At 33.3% G+C, this 16,618-nt stretch overlaps 1 protein-coding gene across 1 annotated transcript in view; it reads right to left on the reverse strand.

Annotated features, from left to right (window-relative positions):
- The window catches only part of LOC106472652 (angiotensin-converting enzyme-like), a 149,636-nt gene that overhangs the window by 16,519 nt on the left and 116,499 nt on the right, over window positions 1–16,618 (reverse strand). The window contains exons 27-30 of the mRNA XM_022402220.1: window positions 4,689–4,867; window positions 3,101–3,259; window positions 1,335–1,422; window positions 614–757 (exon numbers count right to left, since the gene is read on the reverse strand). Coding sequence (XP_022257928.1) covers window positions 614–757; window positions 1,335–1,422; window positions 3,101–3,259; window positions 4,689–4,867 — 570 coding nt within the window. The remainder of the gene's footprint in view (window positions 1–613; window positions 758–1,334; window positions 1,423–3,100; window positions 3,260–4,688; window positions 4,868–16,618) is intronic.

Genomic DNA, 16,618 nt, shown 5'->3' on the forward strand with positions numbered 1-16,618 from the left:
GTCGGCATAATAATACAAAATGGGTCGTTAGTCGTAACCACATCAACAAGTAGGCATCATAATACAACATGGACTTCACTCGTAACCACGTCATCATGTCGGCATCATAATACAACATGGACTTCACTCGTAACCACATCATCAAGTCGGCATAATGATACAAAATGGGTCGTTAGTCGTAACCACATCATCAAGTAGGCATCATAATACATCATGGACTTCACTCGTAACCACATCATCAAGTCGGCATAATAATACAAAATGGGTCGTTAGTCGTAACCACATCATCAAGTCGGCATCATAATACAACATGGACTTCAGTCGTAACCACATCATCAGGTCGACATCATAATACAAAATAGACCTTAGTCTTTACCACATTCAAAAGTCTATCACACAGGACAACGTGGGTCTTAGTCTTTAGTGGTATATTTTTGATCATCCGTCATTTTTTAGTATAATGTTCAAACTGAATCTCAGATAAATCACATAAAGTTGAAAGAAATAAAAATGTACCTTAATCTACGATACTATTTATGAAATTATGGTTGTGGTAAGATAACAGAAATATAATGATGAAATTAAGGCTGTTGTAAGATAACAAACAGTTTACCATTGGCCTTTGCTGACTCATTTCCCAGTTCTGCGACTTCAATATATTGATCCCTGATAGGCTTTCCTGAAGCATCTCTCCATTTAAGCCACACCTCCTTCAATTCTTCGTAGTCACGTGATGAGGCCAGTATACGAGTCAAATCTACAATAGAATTGCATTTCATTTGAAAATCATAAATTATATTTAGTTAAAGATCGAATAGTTAGTTTCTTTATAGCCAATACCGAGATTTTACAGGAAGTTGCACTAAAATAGCTTGAAATTCTTCGGCACATTGTGAAGTATGTTGTGGTTTATATTCAACTAGTTCACTTATTATAAAACCGTAGAATTATTAAACACTTTAGATTTATGATTTTTATATTTTTTACTTTACGTTGACGTGAAATTTTGAAAGCTCGTGACCGATATTCTACTTGTATACACATTTCAGGTCAAACATAATTTATAGTTTAAGAAAAATTATGATGAAAATATTAGTGGATCTTAACGTACTAATTCAATAAATACACTCGTTTTGATTACAAGGCCCGTAGCTTCCCTCATTTTACTTAAAGTTAGATTAAACAGACAAATCTAAAAGCTTTGTAATTTTGGAAAGGAGAGGTTTGATTGTTAAACATAAGCAAGACTTTCAGTCAGGTTATTTATAAGGAAGTCCTAAACGTACCAAAGATAGTACTGTTTATCATGCAGCAAAACAAAAAATGTAATTTACCTGGTTCCAGTGCCAGATTACACTTGTCACGGATACAGACCTTAGCTGTACTGTAAGCCCTCTTCATTTCTGCTTCTAGAGATAACAACTGACGTTACGAAATTTGTATTAGTTTCATGTTTAATGTTGAAGAACAAACAAAAGTAAGTATATATTTTTTTGTAAGTTTTTGACTTTCATTGCCTTAGAGTATGAATATTTGTATAAGGAAAATATTGGATTAACAACTTAATCAAACATAAAAAATAAACTTTCCATAACACACCTCTAAACACACAGTTCCTAAGCCAAGAGTTATGTTAAATGAATATCTGTTTTTTTTTCGTGCTCTGGACTTCTGAATTTCAACTGAATTAGATTCATGTAAAACACAGGATCGGTTCTACACACGAGAATCACAAAACAGCTGGTTTCAACAAAATGATATATTGCAGTCAAGTACTAGTTTCAAAATGAATTAGCAGCCTCAACTTGTCTCACGGCCTAATAACGTGAAGGTGAACACATGAACATACAGAGAAACATATGAGAGACATTATATATATATATTTCTTAAAGGGATCGATTGTCAGTTATCCTTGCCATCTATAAAAAGTTCCATAAAGATGTAACATCTGGAGAAGGGAATTCTCAAAGAACATTCATAACTATTCGTAAAGAAAAATGTTTAACATTAACGTTTCTCATTAACTTTTTAAGATACTTAAATAATAGCAGATAAAATGGTAATATCTTCCTAAATCTTTATAGAATACAAAATACTAGTGTGTAATCACTAGTTTTGGAAAGGTTAGAGAAGTTGTTAGCTTTCACTCTGGATACTTTATAATAATCACTTGTCATTTAATAATTGATTCAAGTTGCTTGCTACATGAGTCCACACGATTACTTGACTAAGTGAAGTGAACATTTATACTCTTCACGTTACTGAATCAGGTTAGAAAGGCCTACTTTTAGTTGGTCACATAAATAAAGAAAGACGACGTAAAGTGGTTGTGTTACACAGTTTTCTTTATAGTTCATTGTATGAAGTGAACTAAGTAACAATGACTCATGATATAAGTAAATATTTCAGCAATTTAAAAACTGGTAAATTAGAGAAGTGTTTGCATGGGCTAAGTTCAAATAATAACTATAATGCAATATGCGAGTTACTTTATTTTTAGAAACAAGTAATATATTGCAAGGCCTTCGAAGTTTAAATTCTTATATCACACAAGTTTTCAATTTTTTTAAATTCTCAATTTAAATAATTCGTAGGAGAAAATTAATTCTCTTTAATGGAGAATTTAGTCCAACCATTCACCCATCTTTTCCAAAGTTTCCCAGAGTTATCGTCTGATCAAACCAAGTCTAACAAAAATAACGTGTTAGAAAGAGTAAGTTTTTTCCTTTCATGTGCGTACCATACGTTAGTTAATGCTACAAGATGACTTTGGACTTTGTTTAGGTTCAATTTAAATGTTTATGAATTTCTTTATTCAGCAATAACAATAAACACCTCATATCTTTCATAGTAATATTTTACCACTTAATAACTGTTTTTCCTTAGACTGTCAAGAATGTAAGTCTTAGAGTACAGATGACTATTCAATCCTCTAAAATAAGCGTGGACTGCAGAAATAAATCTGACACCACTGAATAATCTCTTCTTTGTTAAACTGTGTAAATCCTAATAATCAGGTAAGATTGAATATTAAAAGATACTTCTGTTAATTGCGTAGAACTGATTTAAACAAAGGATTTATAGAAGCTGAATGTTTTACTCTTTCTAGTTTATCCTCATCCAGAGCTGCTGTTCCTAGTACAGACAGTTCTTTAAACTGTCGTTTTAGTAACTTGTCTTCGAAACCTTCCCACTTAAAAAGGATGGTGTCCTTCCATGCTGTTTTCTGAAACTTGTAAAACTTCTGAGACATTTCAACCTGTAAATAAAATAATAATTTTGTGATAAACGTATTTTATTTGTAATTATTAACAGTCAAAACTGAAACAGAAGAAAATTAATGTAATTCATCTTAAGGACAAATTATTATAGGGTACCTAGTTAGTTTAAGAAAACACTGTAAGTTTTTAAGGGCAAGAACGTTAAACATGCTAGTTTAACTTTTGTAAGGTTAAACCTAACCTTTACAACTGCAGTTGAAATGTCAACTTAATGATAAGGCTGCTTTGGTATTGGGTGAAAGGGTTCATTGGCAGTGGATATGGCAGATGTAGTGTGGTTGACATGTTATTACATATTCTTCTTTGCTTTCGCTCATAAGTTCGTAGAAATAGCTTAAGAGAATATAAAACATCTTGTCCACATCACTATAAATACTATGGTTATTTCTCGAAATATGACCTCTCGTGTTTACATACTGGTTAAATTTTACCTGAAATGGCTCGAATTTCTTTATAAACATGGTAAATTCGTCGGTATTTATTCAATGGCTTTGTGAGATAACTTAATATTTTAGTGTTTTAAAGGTACAACTGAAAAAATTCATTCTTGCTTGATTTAAAACTGGCTTTATAAAATGGAACAAGTAGCACTCATCAAGCCGACTGGGATACAACAGATATCGTAGTAGTCGAGATGCTATTTACACCATCGATTTCATGTAAAACAACTGACAGGATGTGAACTAGGTTAAGTAAGAATGATGCTCAACCTCTGGCAGACAAATCAGGATTCTGATTACGGGCGTTCAATATTAATAATATATGATATTCGGCGAGAAATTTATCATATTCAACTATTCCATCTAGTTGCTTTGGCAGAATTAACCAAGTCTACTTTCTACCTTTAAAAAAACATCAACAAAAAGAAACCAACTATTTAAAAAAATATTTTAAAAGAATTGAAGGGTACTTCATGGGGAACATAAGATAAACCACTTATCAACGCCCTGACGTCATTCAAAATAAAGTTAATCCATCATATGTTTTGTTTTTTGATATTGTTTCTGTCTTATAAGCAGAAAATCAGGCTAAGAGAACTTTCTGGTATTAGATCTCTCGGTAAAATATTCTACATTTGCTGCAGTGGTAAACACTGTGTAAAAATGATTTCAACTTGAATATTGTAGCACTGCATTTCAGTGGATGATTCATTTTCCCTTAGGCGAATTGATATTCATTTGTATACTTTTAAGTAAAAGCGGAAATTTCTATTTGAATTTTATACAGGACAAATTATTATTGTGCATGGGCAAACATTTACCACATTTCACCTCTGTGGTACATAACAACGCATTTGTACTTGGCATATGATACAAGTTTCGTTAATTTAGTGTTATTGTTTTCAGAATAACATTATATACATTATTCCAAATTATTAATTCTTTAAGCAACAAAAAATCTACTTACCATTTTCTCAAGGTTGTAATCTGTGATATTGGTGTTGTACTCCCATCGGGCATTTACTGTCTCTTCCAAGGCTTGGGAAAACTTTTTATCTAAATCTTTCATGTAAATTCTTGCAAGTTCTTCATTTTCATACGGAAGGTTGTGCTGAGGCCGGCTCTCAACACACACAAACAGCCCCACTATGGTGGTAACACACAATAAAACAAGCGACAGTTTAATTCGATCCATTCTAGTTTTCTACTAATGAGAATTAGGCTAAACAGCTGTTTATATCTTGTACTGAGACAATTGAATACATTGAAACCTGATAACCTGTTATAATTCCATGGGAACCCAACAGATGGCTCAGCTTAAAGAATTAGATTTGACGTCATTCGTTACGATGTACGAATGAAAAAAAAATCTTATAGTTTGTTACGATGGGTCTCCCTGGAAATTAAAGCCAATACAAAATTCATGATAATATTGCACTGTTGTTGCTTTATTCACGATAATCTATTAAGTATTGTAACGGAATCGTTAATTTATCAGTGATTCTCACGTGTTACAGTTTCCACTGAACGTTGAAAGACTGGTTGTTTTCTTAGCGATAGTTCAAAAATATCGTTTATACGACTCTAAAAGCCAAATGTACTTGCTGAATTGAAGAAAATATATTTAAAAAGTGTAAGAAGACTTAATTTTTATAAAATATTTATGGAAACTATTATGATCGTAAATAGCGTAAAAAAGGGATTGATCTCTCATTTTTCACCTTTAATTTTCTATGTAATATTGAAATATATATATATATATAATAAGTCTACCACCAAAAATAACTGTAAATTAAGGTAAACTATTTTTATAAAGATGCCAAAAAAATTTCGCTTTATAAAATTCAAACAGCGACGTTTTTGCTTATACTGATATAAATCCAAAACTTAATAAAATAAATGTTGAGACAAGACCTTTGCCATTTTTATTCTTGTGTAAACGTACAACTAGAAATAATAAAAGGTAAAAAAATGATGCTCGTCAGTTGTTACTCATGATAAATCTTGACATGATTTTTTAATTCGTAACTCAGTGACTAACATAACTCGACGATTAAGGTTATAAAACCAAAAGTAACTTAAAGACAAAACTTACTTGGTTAATTTCTGACCTCTGTTTATTTTTATGCGGAGACTCTGTTCATCATTGGCATTTGTTAAGATCTTGAGGTAATTTGAGTGGACGACTAAGTCACACTCATCTAGGTTGGTTGGTTGTTTGTTTGGCGTTTTATGGCGCAAAGCAGCTTGGCTATCTGAGCCAAACAACCGGTAAAAACTTATTAAAAATTAGATAAAAACTCAAATATAATTTAAAAGGCCAATAGCCCGCAAAAAAGCTAAAAACACAATCAAGTTGGACAGTATAACCATAGCCTATGACATTGTCCAAAGTCAGGGGTAAGCCCATAGAAAGTACATGTCTTAAATGGTGCCGTCGCTCACGGTTGTAACGAGGCACGACAGTAAAACTTAGGCTATTGTGACTTGAGTGTCACAAAGGCTACATATCGGTTCTAGGGTGTGTTCCAGTACACTTAATCTATTCTAATACCTTATATTTGCGTGCTACTTCACACGAGTTAACAGTTTTCTTGTAGTAGAGCCAATATAACCATGCTGACAGTAAGGATAAATACATTTATAAACAACATTTGATGATTTCAGTGAAGGAATACGATCCTTACATTAAAAAAAATACTATAAGGTTTTAAAATACATCTTTGAGGGTATGCCCTATGAAGTATAGTTCGTAACTGATTTTATACGGTCAGAGAATATTTACAAACATATGATAAAGCTATAAGTAACGGGCATTTAGAAACTCCATACGTAGATGTTTGATAAAAACTTTGCTTGTTGAATTGGTTTGTTATGAATTTCGCGAAAGCTACACGAGATCTATATGCACTAGCCGTCCCTAATTTAGCAGTGTAAGACTAGAGGGAAGGCACCACCCACCGCCAACTCTTAGGATACTCTTTTACCAACGAATAGTGGGATTGACCGTCACATTATAACGCCCCCACAGCTGAAAGGGCGAGCATATTTTGTGGAACAGGGATTCGAACCCGCGATCCTCAGATTGCGAGTCAAGCGCCCTAACCACCTGGCCATGCCGGGCCAAAAAACATATAAAAGTACATACAAAAAAGCGAAAGTACATTGCCCATCCCTTGGACCAGAAACCCGATGTTTTGCGTTATAAGTCCACAGACTTACCGCTGAGCCACTGAGGGGCCCGTGCATTTGTTTGTTTTGAATTTCGCGCAAAGCTACACAAGGGCTAGCCGTCCTTAATTGAGCAATGAAAGACTAGAGGGAAGACAGCTAGTCATCACTACCCGCCGCCAATCATATGGTTTTATCTTGCCTGAAATAAAGTATTCTATTTCAGTTATAATTTATGATACATAATCCATCATAAATAAAAATCTTTAGGAAATCGAGCAATTTTTATCGCATTTTTATCACCTTGACTCAGTATTGATAAAGAGTTATACTTCTCTAGGCATACATATTGAGACTGGTCTAATAGAATATAGTGAAATCAGTTAAGTAATCTACAGCATCATTACACTAAAAACAAAACTGAAACAATTCTTTGAGATTATTTTATTTCACGTGGAGTATGTTCATCACATTACTTAACCTTTTGGCCGGGCGCGATTAGTGGTTAGGCTGGACTGTGAATCTAACGATTCATGGATCATGTTCTGTTGCCACAAAAATACTCACCGCCCTTTAGGGACGTGGGTATACTATACGAGTGATGGTGAAATCCCATTATTCGACCAAACAATAGTGATTGCTCTTCATTAGTTTCCTTCCCTCTATCTTATCAATTCAAAATTATAGACGGCCATGCGTGTGTAGACTTTGCGTAGCTATACGTGGAAATGATAAAACAAAAGAAACGCTTAACGTTCGAGGAAACATTTATTCTCTTACGGCTCAAATAGCAAGAATGTTTGGTGTGACGGGGATTCGAACCCGTGACTCTCAGATTGCGAGTCGAGCCCTCTAGCCACCTGGCCATGCCTGGCCTACTTGTTAAAATAGTTACAAAACATTCGATAAATAACATGTATCCGTCACATTACTAAAGGTATTTAGACGATAGTTTTAGAAACTCTGATCATGTCTCTTAACTGTTAGAGAACTTCAACAGCAAACATAAAATTATAAAAATTTTCTGTTGAAGTTCAAACGATCGTAAACGATAATATTTAGATATGGGGATTCAGAACAGTGATGGTTACTTCAAATAGGAAGTTCACCATTAAAAAACGAACATTGGTTTGTATTTTACTTCCATAACCTTTGCACCAAATGTGTTTAAAGAAAATTTCAAGTTCTTATGGATTTTTGTATAAAGGATTTAATAATATTAAATAATTTGTATGCACAAATATTTTTCTTTAAAAGTATCGTATAAATAACGGTTTAAAATACTACATTGCTCTTCATGATAACAGAGAAAAAGATTAGATAAAGAAGGAGCCATTTTAGAGCCTACAGCCACTCTATCAATTTAATCATAAAGATTAAGTAGAAAATGCAATTTTTTCGTTGCAAAACTTATCAATTTAAAAAATATAAATTTAGAAATGGTTAAATCATTAGAGTTGTTGAAAATCAAATCAGCGCATAACTGTATTGTTTTTTCTAAAGATATATTCTTATACAAAAAATGAACATCAAAGCCATCTCAAAAAATATGTCTATCAAACTTCGATCTTTGTGTTCCATCACAAAACTTAAAACTGTCCTTCAATGTATATTCATTAGTAGTAAAAGTCTTCAGAAAATTAAACGAAAAGCCAGCCAAAGCACGATTGTAAGTTTAAATATTTGAAACTATTAGTCGTAACGGGCCTATTTCTTTATGAATTTAAGGATCTTACTCGGATTTGGTATTTTAGGGATGGAGCTAATGGAAATATTGTCAGCCAGTTTTACTTGTACAATAGCTGAACTCCGTTCAATGAAAGACCATATACTGATGACCAAGTTAGGCCAAGAACAGCATGCATTTTCATCATCCGATGCAGTGATAGAACAAATACATGAAACGCTGTTTTCTATCTGGCAACCAAGCTAAACTAGCTCAAAGAGTTAGCTGTCTGAATGCTATGACTATGCCAGTGTTGGTGTGTAATTTAACTTTCCAGCTTCTGTTTATTATAGTTATCGGCATGGTGATGAAAGAAGATATGACACAGAAAAACTTTTACTACAGTTGTACCACATCCAAATGTATATCTATACTTATTTCTGAGCGTCTCGAATTGGTGGTTGAGGATTATACTATCAATGTAAGCTCGCCACAGAGACAAAAACTGAATGATTTATCATTATGTTGGATGTACTTTTAGGAAGGGTATAAATATTCATACATGTACACCATAGAGACGTGCTCCGATTTGGGAGTTATAATTTTTATACTTAATGGCATTGGAAAACTAATATTTATGGATCAATTTGAGGTACTAGGACCATCCGGAAAGACATATACAACAAGTCATATACCCCAGTTGTGGTAAGCAAAATACAGTGTCTTATAACAAGCGAGATAACTTACAAACATAAAGGTCAATGGTAAAAATTGTTCACCTGTTTCAAGCAACAGTACACAACATAATCAAGAAAGATCTCCATCTGGAAAAGTAACACAAGCTGCTTTCGTGATACATTCGTTCAACTATCGCATACCTCAATCAGCTATTTATATTATTCCACATGAAGACATACCGGTAAAGTCGCCCGATGCACTGCCTATAGATTTCTGTGTGATTGTGTAAAGCCTACTACTATATTAGTTACATGATTCAGATTGCTAACATTTACTTTTACGTTTGGTTCTAGGCAGGTATATATATATATATATATCCTTATTTTGGCAAATGACTCAAAATTTTCTTTTAGTTGTTTTTTATTAATTAAGCCTTTGTAGGCAGGTTGTAAATAGTCGTGAAATTGCATTCATCCTAACTACTGGCTTTGAGTACATATACATTTACAGAATTTATACTTACTTGGTCATGTTTCTATATCACTGCTCTTCTAGGGCGTTAGTCATACCCAAAGTGAGTGGTGTTACAGAAGTTTGTACACGTTAGTATGAGATAGTAGTTAATCTCTCCTTGGATATACGTCATGGGAATGGTCACTGATCTAGGTTATTTAGAATTTTAGGGTATCACACTAGGACCTTGGTCTGACTTAATAGTATGGTGTAGAAACTACCTGTTCTGTCTTATTTAAAGGAAAGCGTCTAATACCTTATCTCCTTTACAGTAGCCTGTCTGTTCTAATATCACTCTGAAGCTACCATTTTAATATAAAAAACAGCATATTTTTTGTAATGTTTACAGCTTGGACCTAGTTTTACTTGAATCCAATATTTACATCAGTTGTATATATAAAGAAACAAGCTGAGGCACCCGTCCTACGTCCGGGAGCATAAGAATTGAATGTAGGGCTTGAACTAATAAATTAAATCAAGAATTTTAGTTTATATGCAGTATTTATTTCACTCATAATTTACTTCATATCTACTTTACTCCACATTACATTACAGAAATGATGTTACAATTACATTACTTTAATACTTTTACTAATCCCTCTCTACAGCCTCAGTGTTTGTTGATACTCTGAGTGATTCTTGATGGACCACATTAGAAGTTCTTTCTCCTTTCTGGATCAAAATAAAGAGATTTATTAGTGATTCTACTCTTAAACACCCACTATAGAACTGATCATGTGAAAGGCGAGGGTTTTCAGATGTAGTACTGCCATTTTAAGGGTTTGACCTTGTGCTTTTGTTGCCATTTTTCCTGATAAAAATATTATGAACAAAAAAAAACTAAACAAAAAATTTAACAAAAGCTCAAAATAAAATATTAAGAGAAAATTGGTCCAAGAATGTGAAGTTATTAACTAAACTAGTATATTTTTGCTGCGAGCGTTACCACAGGTGAGTGGAACTAGGTAATAATCATCCTAGGACATGCTCCTTGGTCCAATGGATCTTCTTACCAAGTTTCAGCGAAATCGGTCCAAAGACCAGGGAGTAGTTCGCGGATAAACAAACAAATGTTTTACTTTTATTTTTATAAATAACTGGAATAGTGCACATTGTCAAAAATAACTAAATTATAAACCCTGTTAGTTTAGAGTAACTGTGATAAAATGTAACAATGTGGTTTACACTTCTCTGTTAGTTGCCTAATATAAGTCTTTAGAAAGAAGAATATATAATAATATTTCAGTTGTAATGTTTAATGTAAACCACTGGGTTAAAATATACAAAAACTGTGTCTAAACGTTTATAACTAAATAAGCCGTGTAATGTAAAATATGGCGTAGCTGTGTATGAAACCTTACATACCATAACATTTAAATACTTGTATTTAAAAAGACTTTAGAGTAGAATTTGGTAGTGCACATTTGTCGTTTTTAGGATGTTTAATCACAATCCTTACTGAAAATCTGTATTGAAGGTAAATTAAACACAAAGCTTCAGGTTTCTGTTGCTAGTTTACTTACTTGTTAAGTTAGCAATTTTTGACAGTTATAAATCGTCAGGTTCAGTAACCGACAGAGTACCGAGGTAGTCAGAATCCAAGTTCTGATTCGTGGTCTTAGTGCTATTTTGTACTAAAATATAAAATACTGCTCTGTTTCCTGGTAAAGTATCTTCCGTGTACTGCTCTGTTTCCTGGTAAAGTATCTTCCGTGTACTGCTCTGTTTCCTGGTAAAGTATCTCCCGTGTTGTATTATGATAGAAGAATGCATGTTTTTGGGCTGAAAAGCAATAGGAAACAGCAAGTTTGTCGAGAAGCTCGAAACCTGCATTTTAAATGTTCCTGTTGCTTCTTTATCCAGATTATTATTCATAATATTATAACTTTGTCTTAGCTCTAAACACAGTTATAGTAACTGTATCGTATAGGTTTTTAAATCAAATTTAACACAAAGATCACAGATACTTTTTATGTGTCTTCAGTCTAGATAGTTGTTACAAGTCGTATTTAGTTGTTGAGTTTATTTACCAACTTATATGAAACACGTGTTACATACTTTAGAGCATTTCCCGCCTCTTTACTCCTGTAAATATCACACTTGTACAGCGGTCCCTCGTGGCCTGCTTTCTTATAGAATGCTTCGTGAAATTGAAACTGGATGACGAAGCTTACAAAACAACTACAAAAACAAGTTATTATTATGACTGATTTATTCAACCAACCAATATCACAATGTAACATAGAGACCTGATAGGAACTGAATATGGTAAAAAAGAAAAGAAAAGAAAAATAGAAAAGTGACATTTAACTCAGCAAAACCATTAGTACATAATGTTAATAATAAAATAATACAATTTGTTATGAAACACTGGGCAGAGTGAGTTTTAAGTGTTTCCAGACTTTTTTCAGTGAGGAATTAAGACTCATTATTTAATTTCTGTAGCGCATATTGGTGTGTAGAAAACATTTTAATGCTAGAAATAAACGACCTTATAACACCAAATTGTTGTTTTTATTTAATTAGACTCTCAACGTTTCGCTTTGCAGCTTATTAAGGAGCGTTCCACTAAAACACAAACGATAACAGATACAATTGAGGAATTAAGACTGATTCTATTGGACGAACAGCACACCAATATCACGTGCTTTAAGTTGTTATTATGGTAATCTGAATAAGATAAAGATACATGTCCAGAACGAGAGGATGTATTACACTAGAAAGTATTTTTGATGGATACAACAAACTTTGTTCTACAAAAAGAACATGTCTATTTCTCAGTATATGAATGACTTTTCAAACTGGTAAAAGTAATATATTATTTAATCGTTATAGTAAATCGTTATATGAATCAAACAAGTGTCTCGTTTATTTGTTCTTATGTTTTGTTTTGTTTTGCATATGTTCATACCGGATGTATGACACTCCGGATGGGATGTGGAACTTAGCACCAGCATCAAAGTCCACCTCAGATCGTTTAGATGGAGGAGAAATTTCCTGGTCAGAAAAGGTAAAGTGGAATACGATCACTATGTTATAGAAGAAGCTAACATTTTTATGTTCTGTATAAACCCGTAAGAAACAGCATTCACAGGTGGAAACAAATACAAAGGAAACTGGAATAACATCGATCTGATAGCGAAGACTAAAACGTTTGTATTTCAAACATGTATTACATACACATATGGAAGCATTGGTCATAGACAAAAATAGAGATCGTACCTCAACTCCCACCATTTTTTATTCATGTTGTCGTATGCAGTGTTACCACTGAATATATCCCATCGCCACAAGTCCATCAGGTAACCAAAGGGCAGGAAAACGATCTTCTTGAGAGCCATGGCCAATAAAAAGTTGATGTCGGTTTCTAAGGCATAAGGTATTTTTACTCTTTCTATTTAAATGTTAGTAAAATTAACGTGCAAGAAGTTCAGTTTTAACAGTTGTACGTCGAAGAACAACTAATTTATATTCCGTCATTAATTTTAATGTCTGACATTGAAAGTTACAGAAACCAGAGCATGCTCAGGAATCTAGAGTCCTAAGTGATAAACAACATTAAAAAAATATTAAATTCCATATTATATTCTGTATTCAAAACATGTTACAGCTGCTACAGCTATGTAAATCAAAACATACTACAGTTACATAGATCACATTGTATGTCCAAAACATGTTACAGCTGCTACTGCTATGTAAATCACGCTACGTATTCAAAACATACTACAGTTACATAGATCACACTGTATGTCCAAAACATGTTAAGTTGGTATAGTGGATCACGCTTTACGTTTAAAATATTTTACAGTTGCTACATATATGTGTTTAAAACATGTTAAGTTGCTATAGTGGATCACGCTTTACGTTTAAAATATTTTACAGTTGCTACAGATATGTGTTCAAAACATGTTAAGTTGCTATAGTGAATCACGCTATACATGTTAAGTAACTACAGCTATTCAAATTGGTACCTGATGATGACAAAACCTTGTCGAAACGTTGTACATTTGCTGTTATGTTAAACTTATATTAAAGTTTTTCTTCATTACCCATTCAAGCCGTCTCCAGCCATTATTAACTACAGCTATGTAGATCACACTATGTGTGCGAAACACGGTACAGCTGTTACAGTTGTCATGACAGAGCTATATGTTCGAAACATGTTACATCTGTTACAGCTATATAGATCACACTGTGTCCAAAACATGTTACAGCTGTAACAGTTTTGAATATCACGCTATATGTTCAAAACGTGTTACAGCTGGTACAGCTATGTACATTACGCTATATGTTCAAAACGTGTTACAGCTGCTACAGCTATGTACATTACGCTATATGTTCAAAACGTGTTACAGCTGCTACAGCTATGTACATTACGCTATATGTTCAAAACGTGTTACAGCTGCTACAGCTATGTGGATAACGATAAAGTATTTTCCCTGTTATATTTTGATAGAAGCTAGGATATCTGTGGACTTAAAGCAATAAGAATCAACATGTTTGTCGAGGTGCTCCCAGAACAACATTTTAGATGTTTCTGTAGAGGATATAATTTCCATGGGTCATTAGATCTACTACACAGTTGATGTCACTGTAAAAAGTATACAGTGACACAAAAGAAGGAGAATCTGTGATAATGTGCAACTAGGAAACTAGCAAGTTACCCGTACACTATCACCAGTTTCTCTATTTAAAAACCTGTATGCAGGCTTGAATGCGTTTATGTGTGAAAAGAATCGAAACTTTTCGGTAATCAACGTCTAAAGGGAAAAGAAACATTTGGTATGTCTCACCAACCATATTAATACATATTGTAACATAATTAGACTTTCATAAGAAAAATTTATCTTTATTTAGTAAATTCTATGAAGGTATACCCATAAATAAATAGTTTCTTACGAATTGAATACTTTCCCAATATTTGATTAGCACAAGATTTTTCACCCAATAGAAGAAATGCTTTGAAAAGCCTAAAATTGGCACTCTTTTTGCAAACAGCGTGAATTATATTGACATTTACGAAGTAGTTTATAATAATATTACTTTTTAAACGTGAATTAATTTGAAATGAATTATATGCGTTGGACGTGCCTATTGTTAGCGTGCTTGGCTGTATATCTGAAGGTCCGAAATTCGGGTTGCACCATTAATCATACTAGGAGCTTTTAAACGTAAAGATGTAATAACAGTGATAGTCAATCCCGTTATTTGTTTCAGGATTTTTGTTTGAAGTTAAGCACAAAGCTACACAATGGGCTTGCTCTGCCCACCACGGGTATCGAAACCCTGCTTCTAGCGTTGTAAGCCCACAGACATACCGCTGTGCCACTGGGAGGCTATTCGTTTAAAAGTAGCCATGTAAACGGCAGATGCTGATGATAGCCCTCTCTCTAGTCAGTAGATCTAAACTAGGGATGGTTATATCTGGTCATTGGGGTATCTGACACATAAGGTTGGAAATACTGATGTATAGGCACATTTGTTGATTAGTGTTTGTAATGATTTATTGAAAGTTTTACCGATTGGAGTTAATGTTGTATTGACTTGCAGTTATTTTTTCTCTGGAATATATTGTTTAAGCTATATAGCATTGGTGCTAGATCGTCAAGAAGATTGTTCAGCAACTTGTTTTCTTTGCTAATAAATAAAAAGCTACACAATAGGCTATTCGTCTTTTGCCAACAGTGGTTATCGAAATCTTATTTTTAGCGTTATAAGCCCTCACACTATGTGGGGGCTGGTTCAAATGATAAAATGAAAGTATTTGTAACAAATTCAAAGGAAGTCAGTAAGTACTTCTTGATTTATATGTTAAAGTTTAAAATGTTTAGGCTTAGAAGATTAGTTGTCTGAGTTAGCATAAGTTCAGTTCAAACAACATAACTCAATCATGTAAACTAATATATTGAAACAAAAAGTAGGCAAATTTCAAAGCATGGTTAAAGTAAAACATCGTTTTAATACCTAAAATAAGGAAAGATATACAAGTTATTTATTTAGATGTATATTTCTAATAAATCATAATGTTCGTATTTCTCAATAATAAAGTGATGGAAAATTTGTCAATCTCAAAAGAATGATCAGTTGAAAGCTTGTTTGTTTATTACGGATTCTCGCACACAGCTACACAATGGATCTTTGCTAATTTTCAATTGCTAAACGAGAGGGACGGCAGCAAGTCAACAACATTAACACAAAACTTTGAGCTACTCTTTATCAACGAAAAGTGGTATTGACTGTCACATTATAATGCTCCATGGTTGAAAGAAAACATATTCAGTGGCGGGGTTTGAACCTGAGACCAGCCGACAACGCCCTAACCATCAGGCTATGCCAGGCCACACCAACTAATAACTGTACAATAATACAGGTTAAACAACTATTATGTCATATATCGGTGTCCTACATGAAAACTAATTAAATTCTTTTCAGTTTAAATAAAGAAAATTTGTTTGGTCGCTTGAATAACATTTTACACATACTCGTTGACGTCACTCTCCCCTAAATGCGTTTGACCCAGTTCAAGTGTTAGCTTTAAGACTTGAAAGTATTGGAAATGGGGAACTTTTGACCCGCATTTAGCAACATTTGAAAGAACAGCAGGTAGTAATAATGTTATTTTCTCAGAACCTTGAACTAGAAAAGTTTTCTTTACAGGGGTATACTGAAGTTCGTAACAGCATGGAATCACTTGGTTGCACACAATTAAAAATCCAAATCCATGGTAAGTGATAAATGAATACGTTTATCAAAAGTTTTAATATTACACTTGTAATGAATTTGTTATTATATATTTATTTTAATATCAACGTTTGTTTAGATTACATTTATATTTAAAAAACATGCATAATTTATAGTGTTAGATATGT

Source organism: Limulus polyphemus, unplaced genomic scaffold (genome assembly GCF_000517525.1).
Source record: "Limulus polyphemus unplaced genomic scaffold, Limulus_polyphemus-2.1.2 Scaffold123, whole genome shotgun sequence".
Taxonomy (NCBI): Eukaryota; Metazoa; Arthropoda; class Merostomata; order Xiphosura; family Limulidae; genus Limulus; species Limulus polyphemus.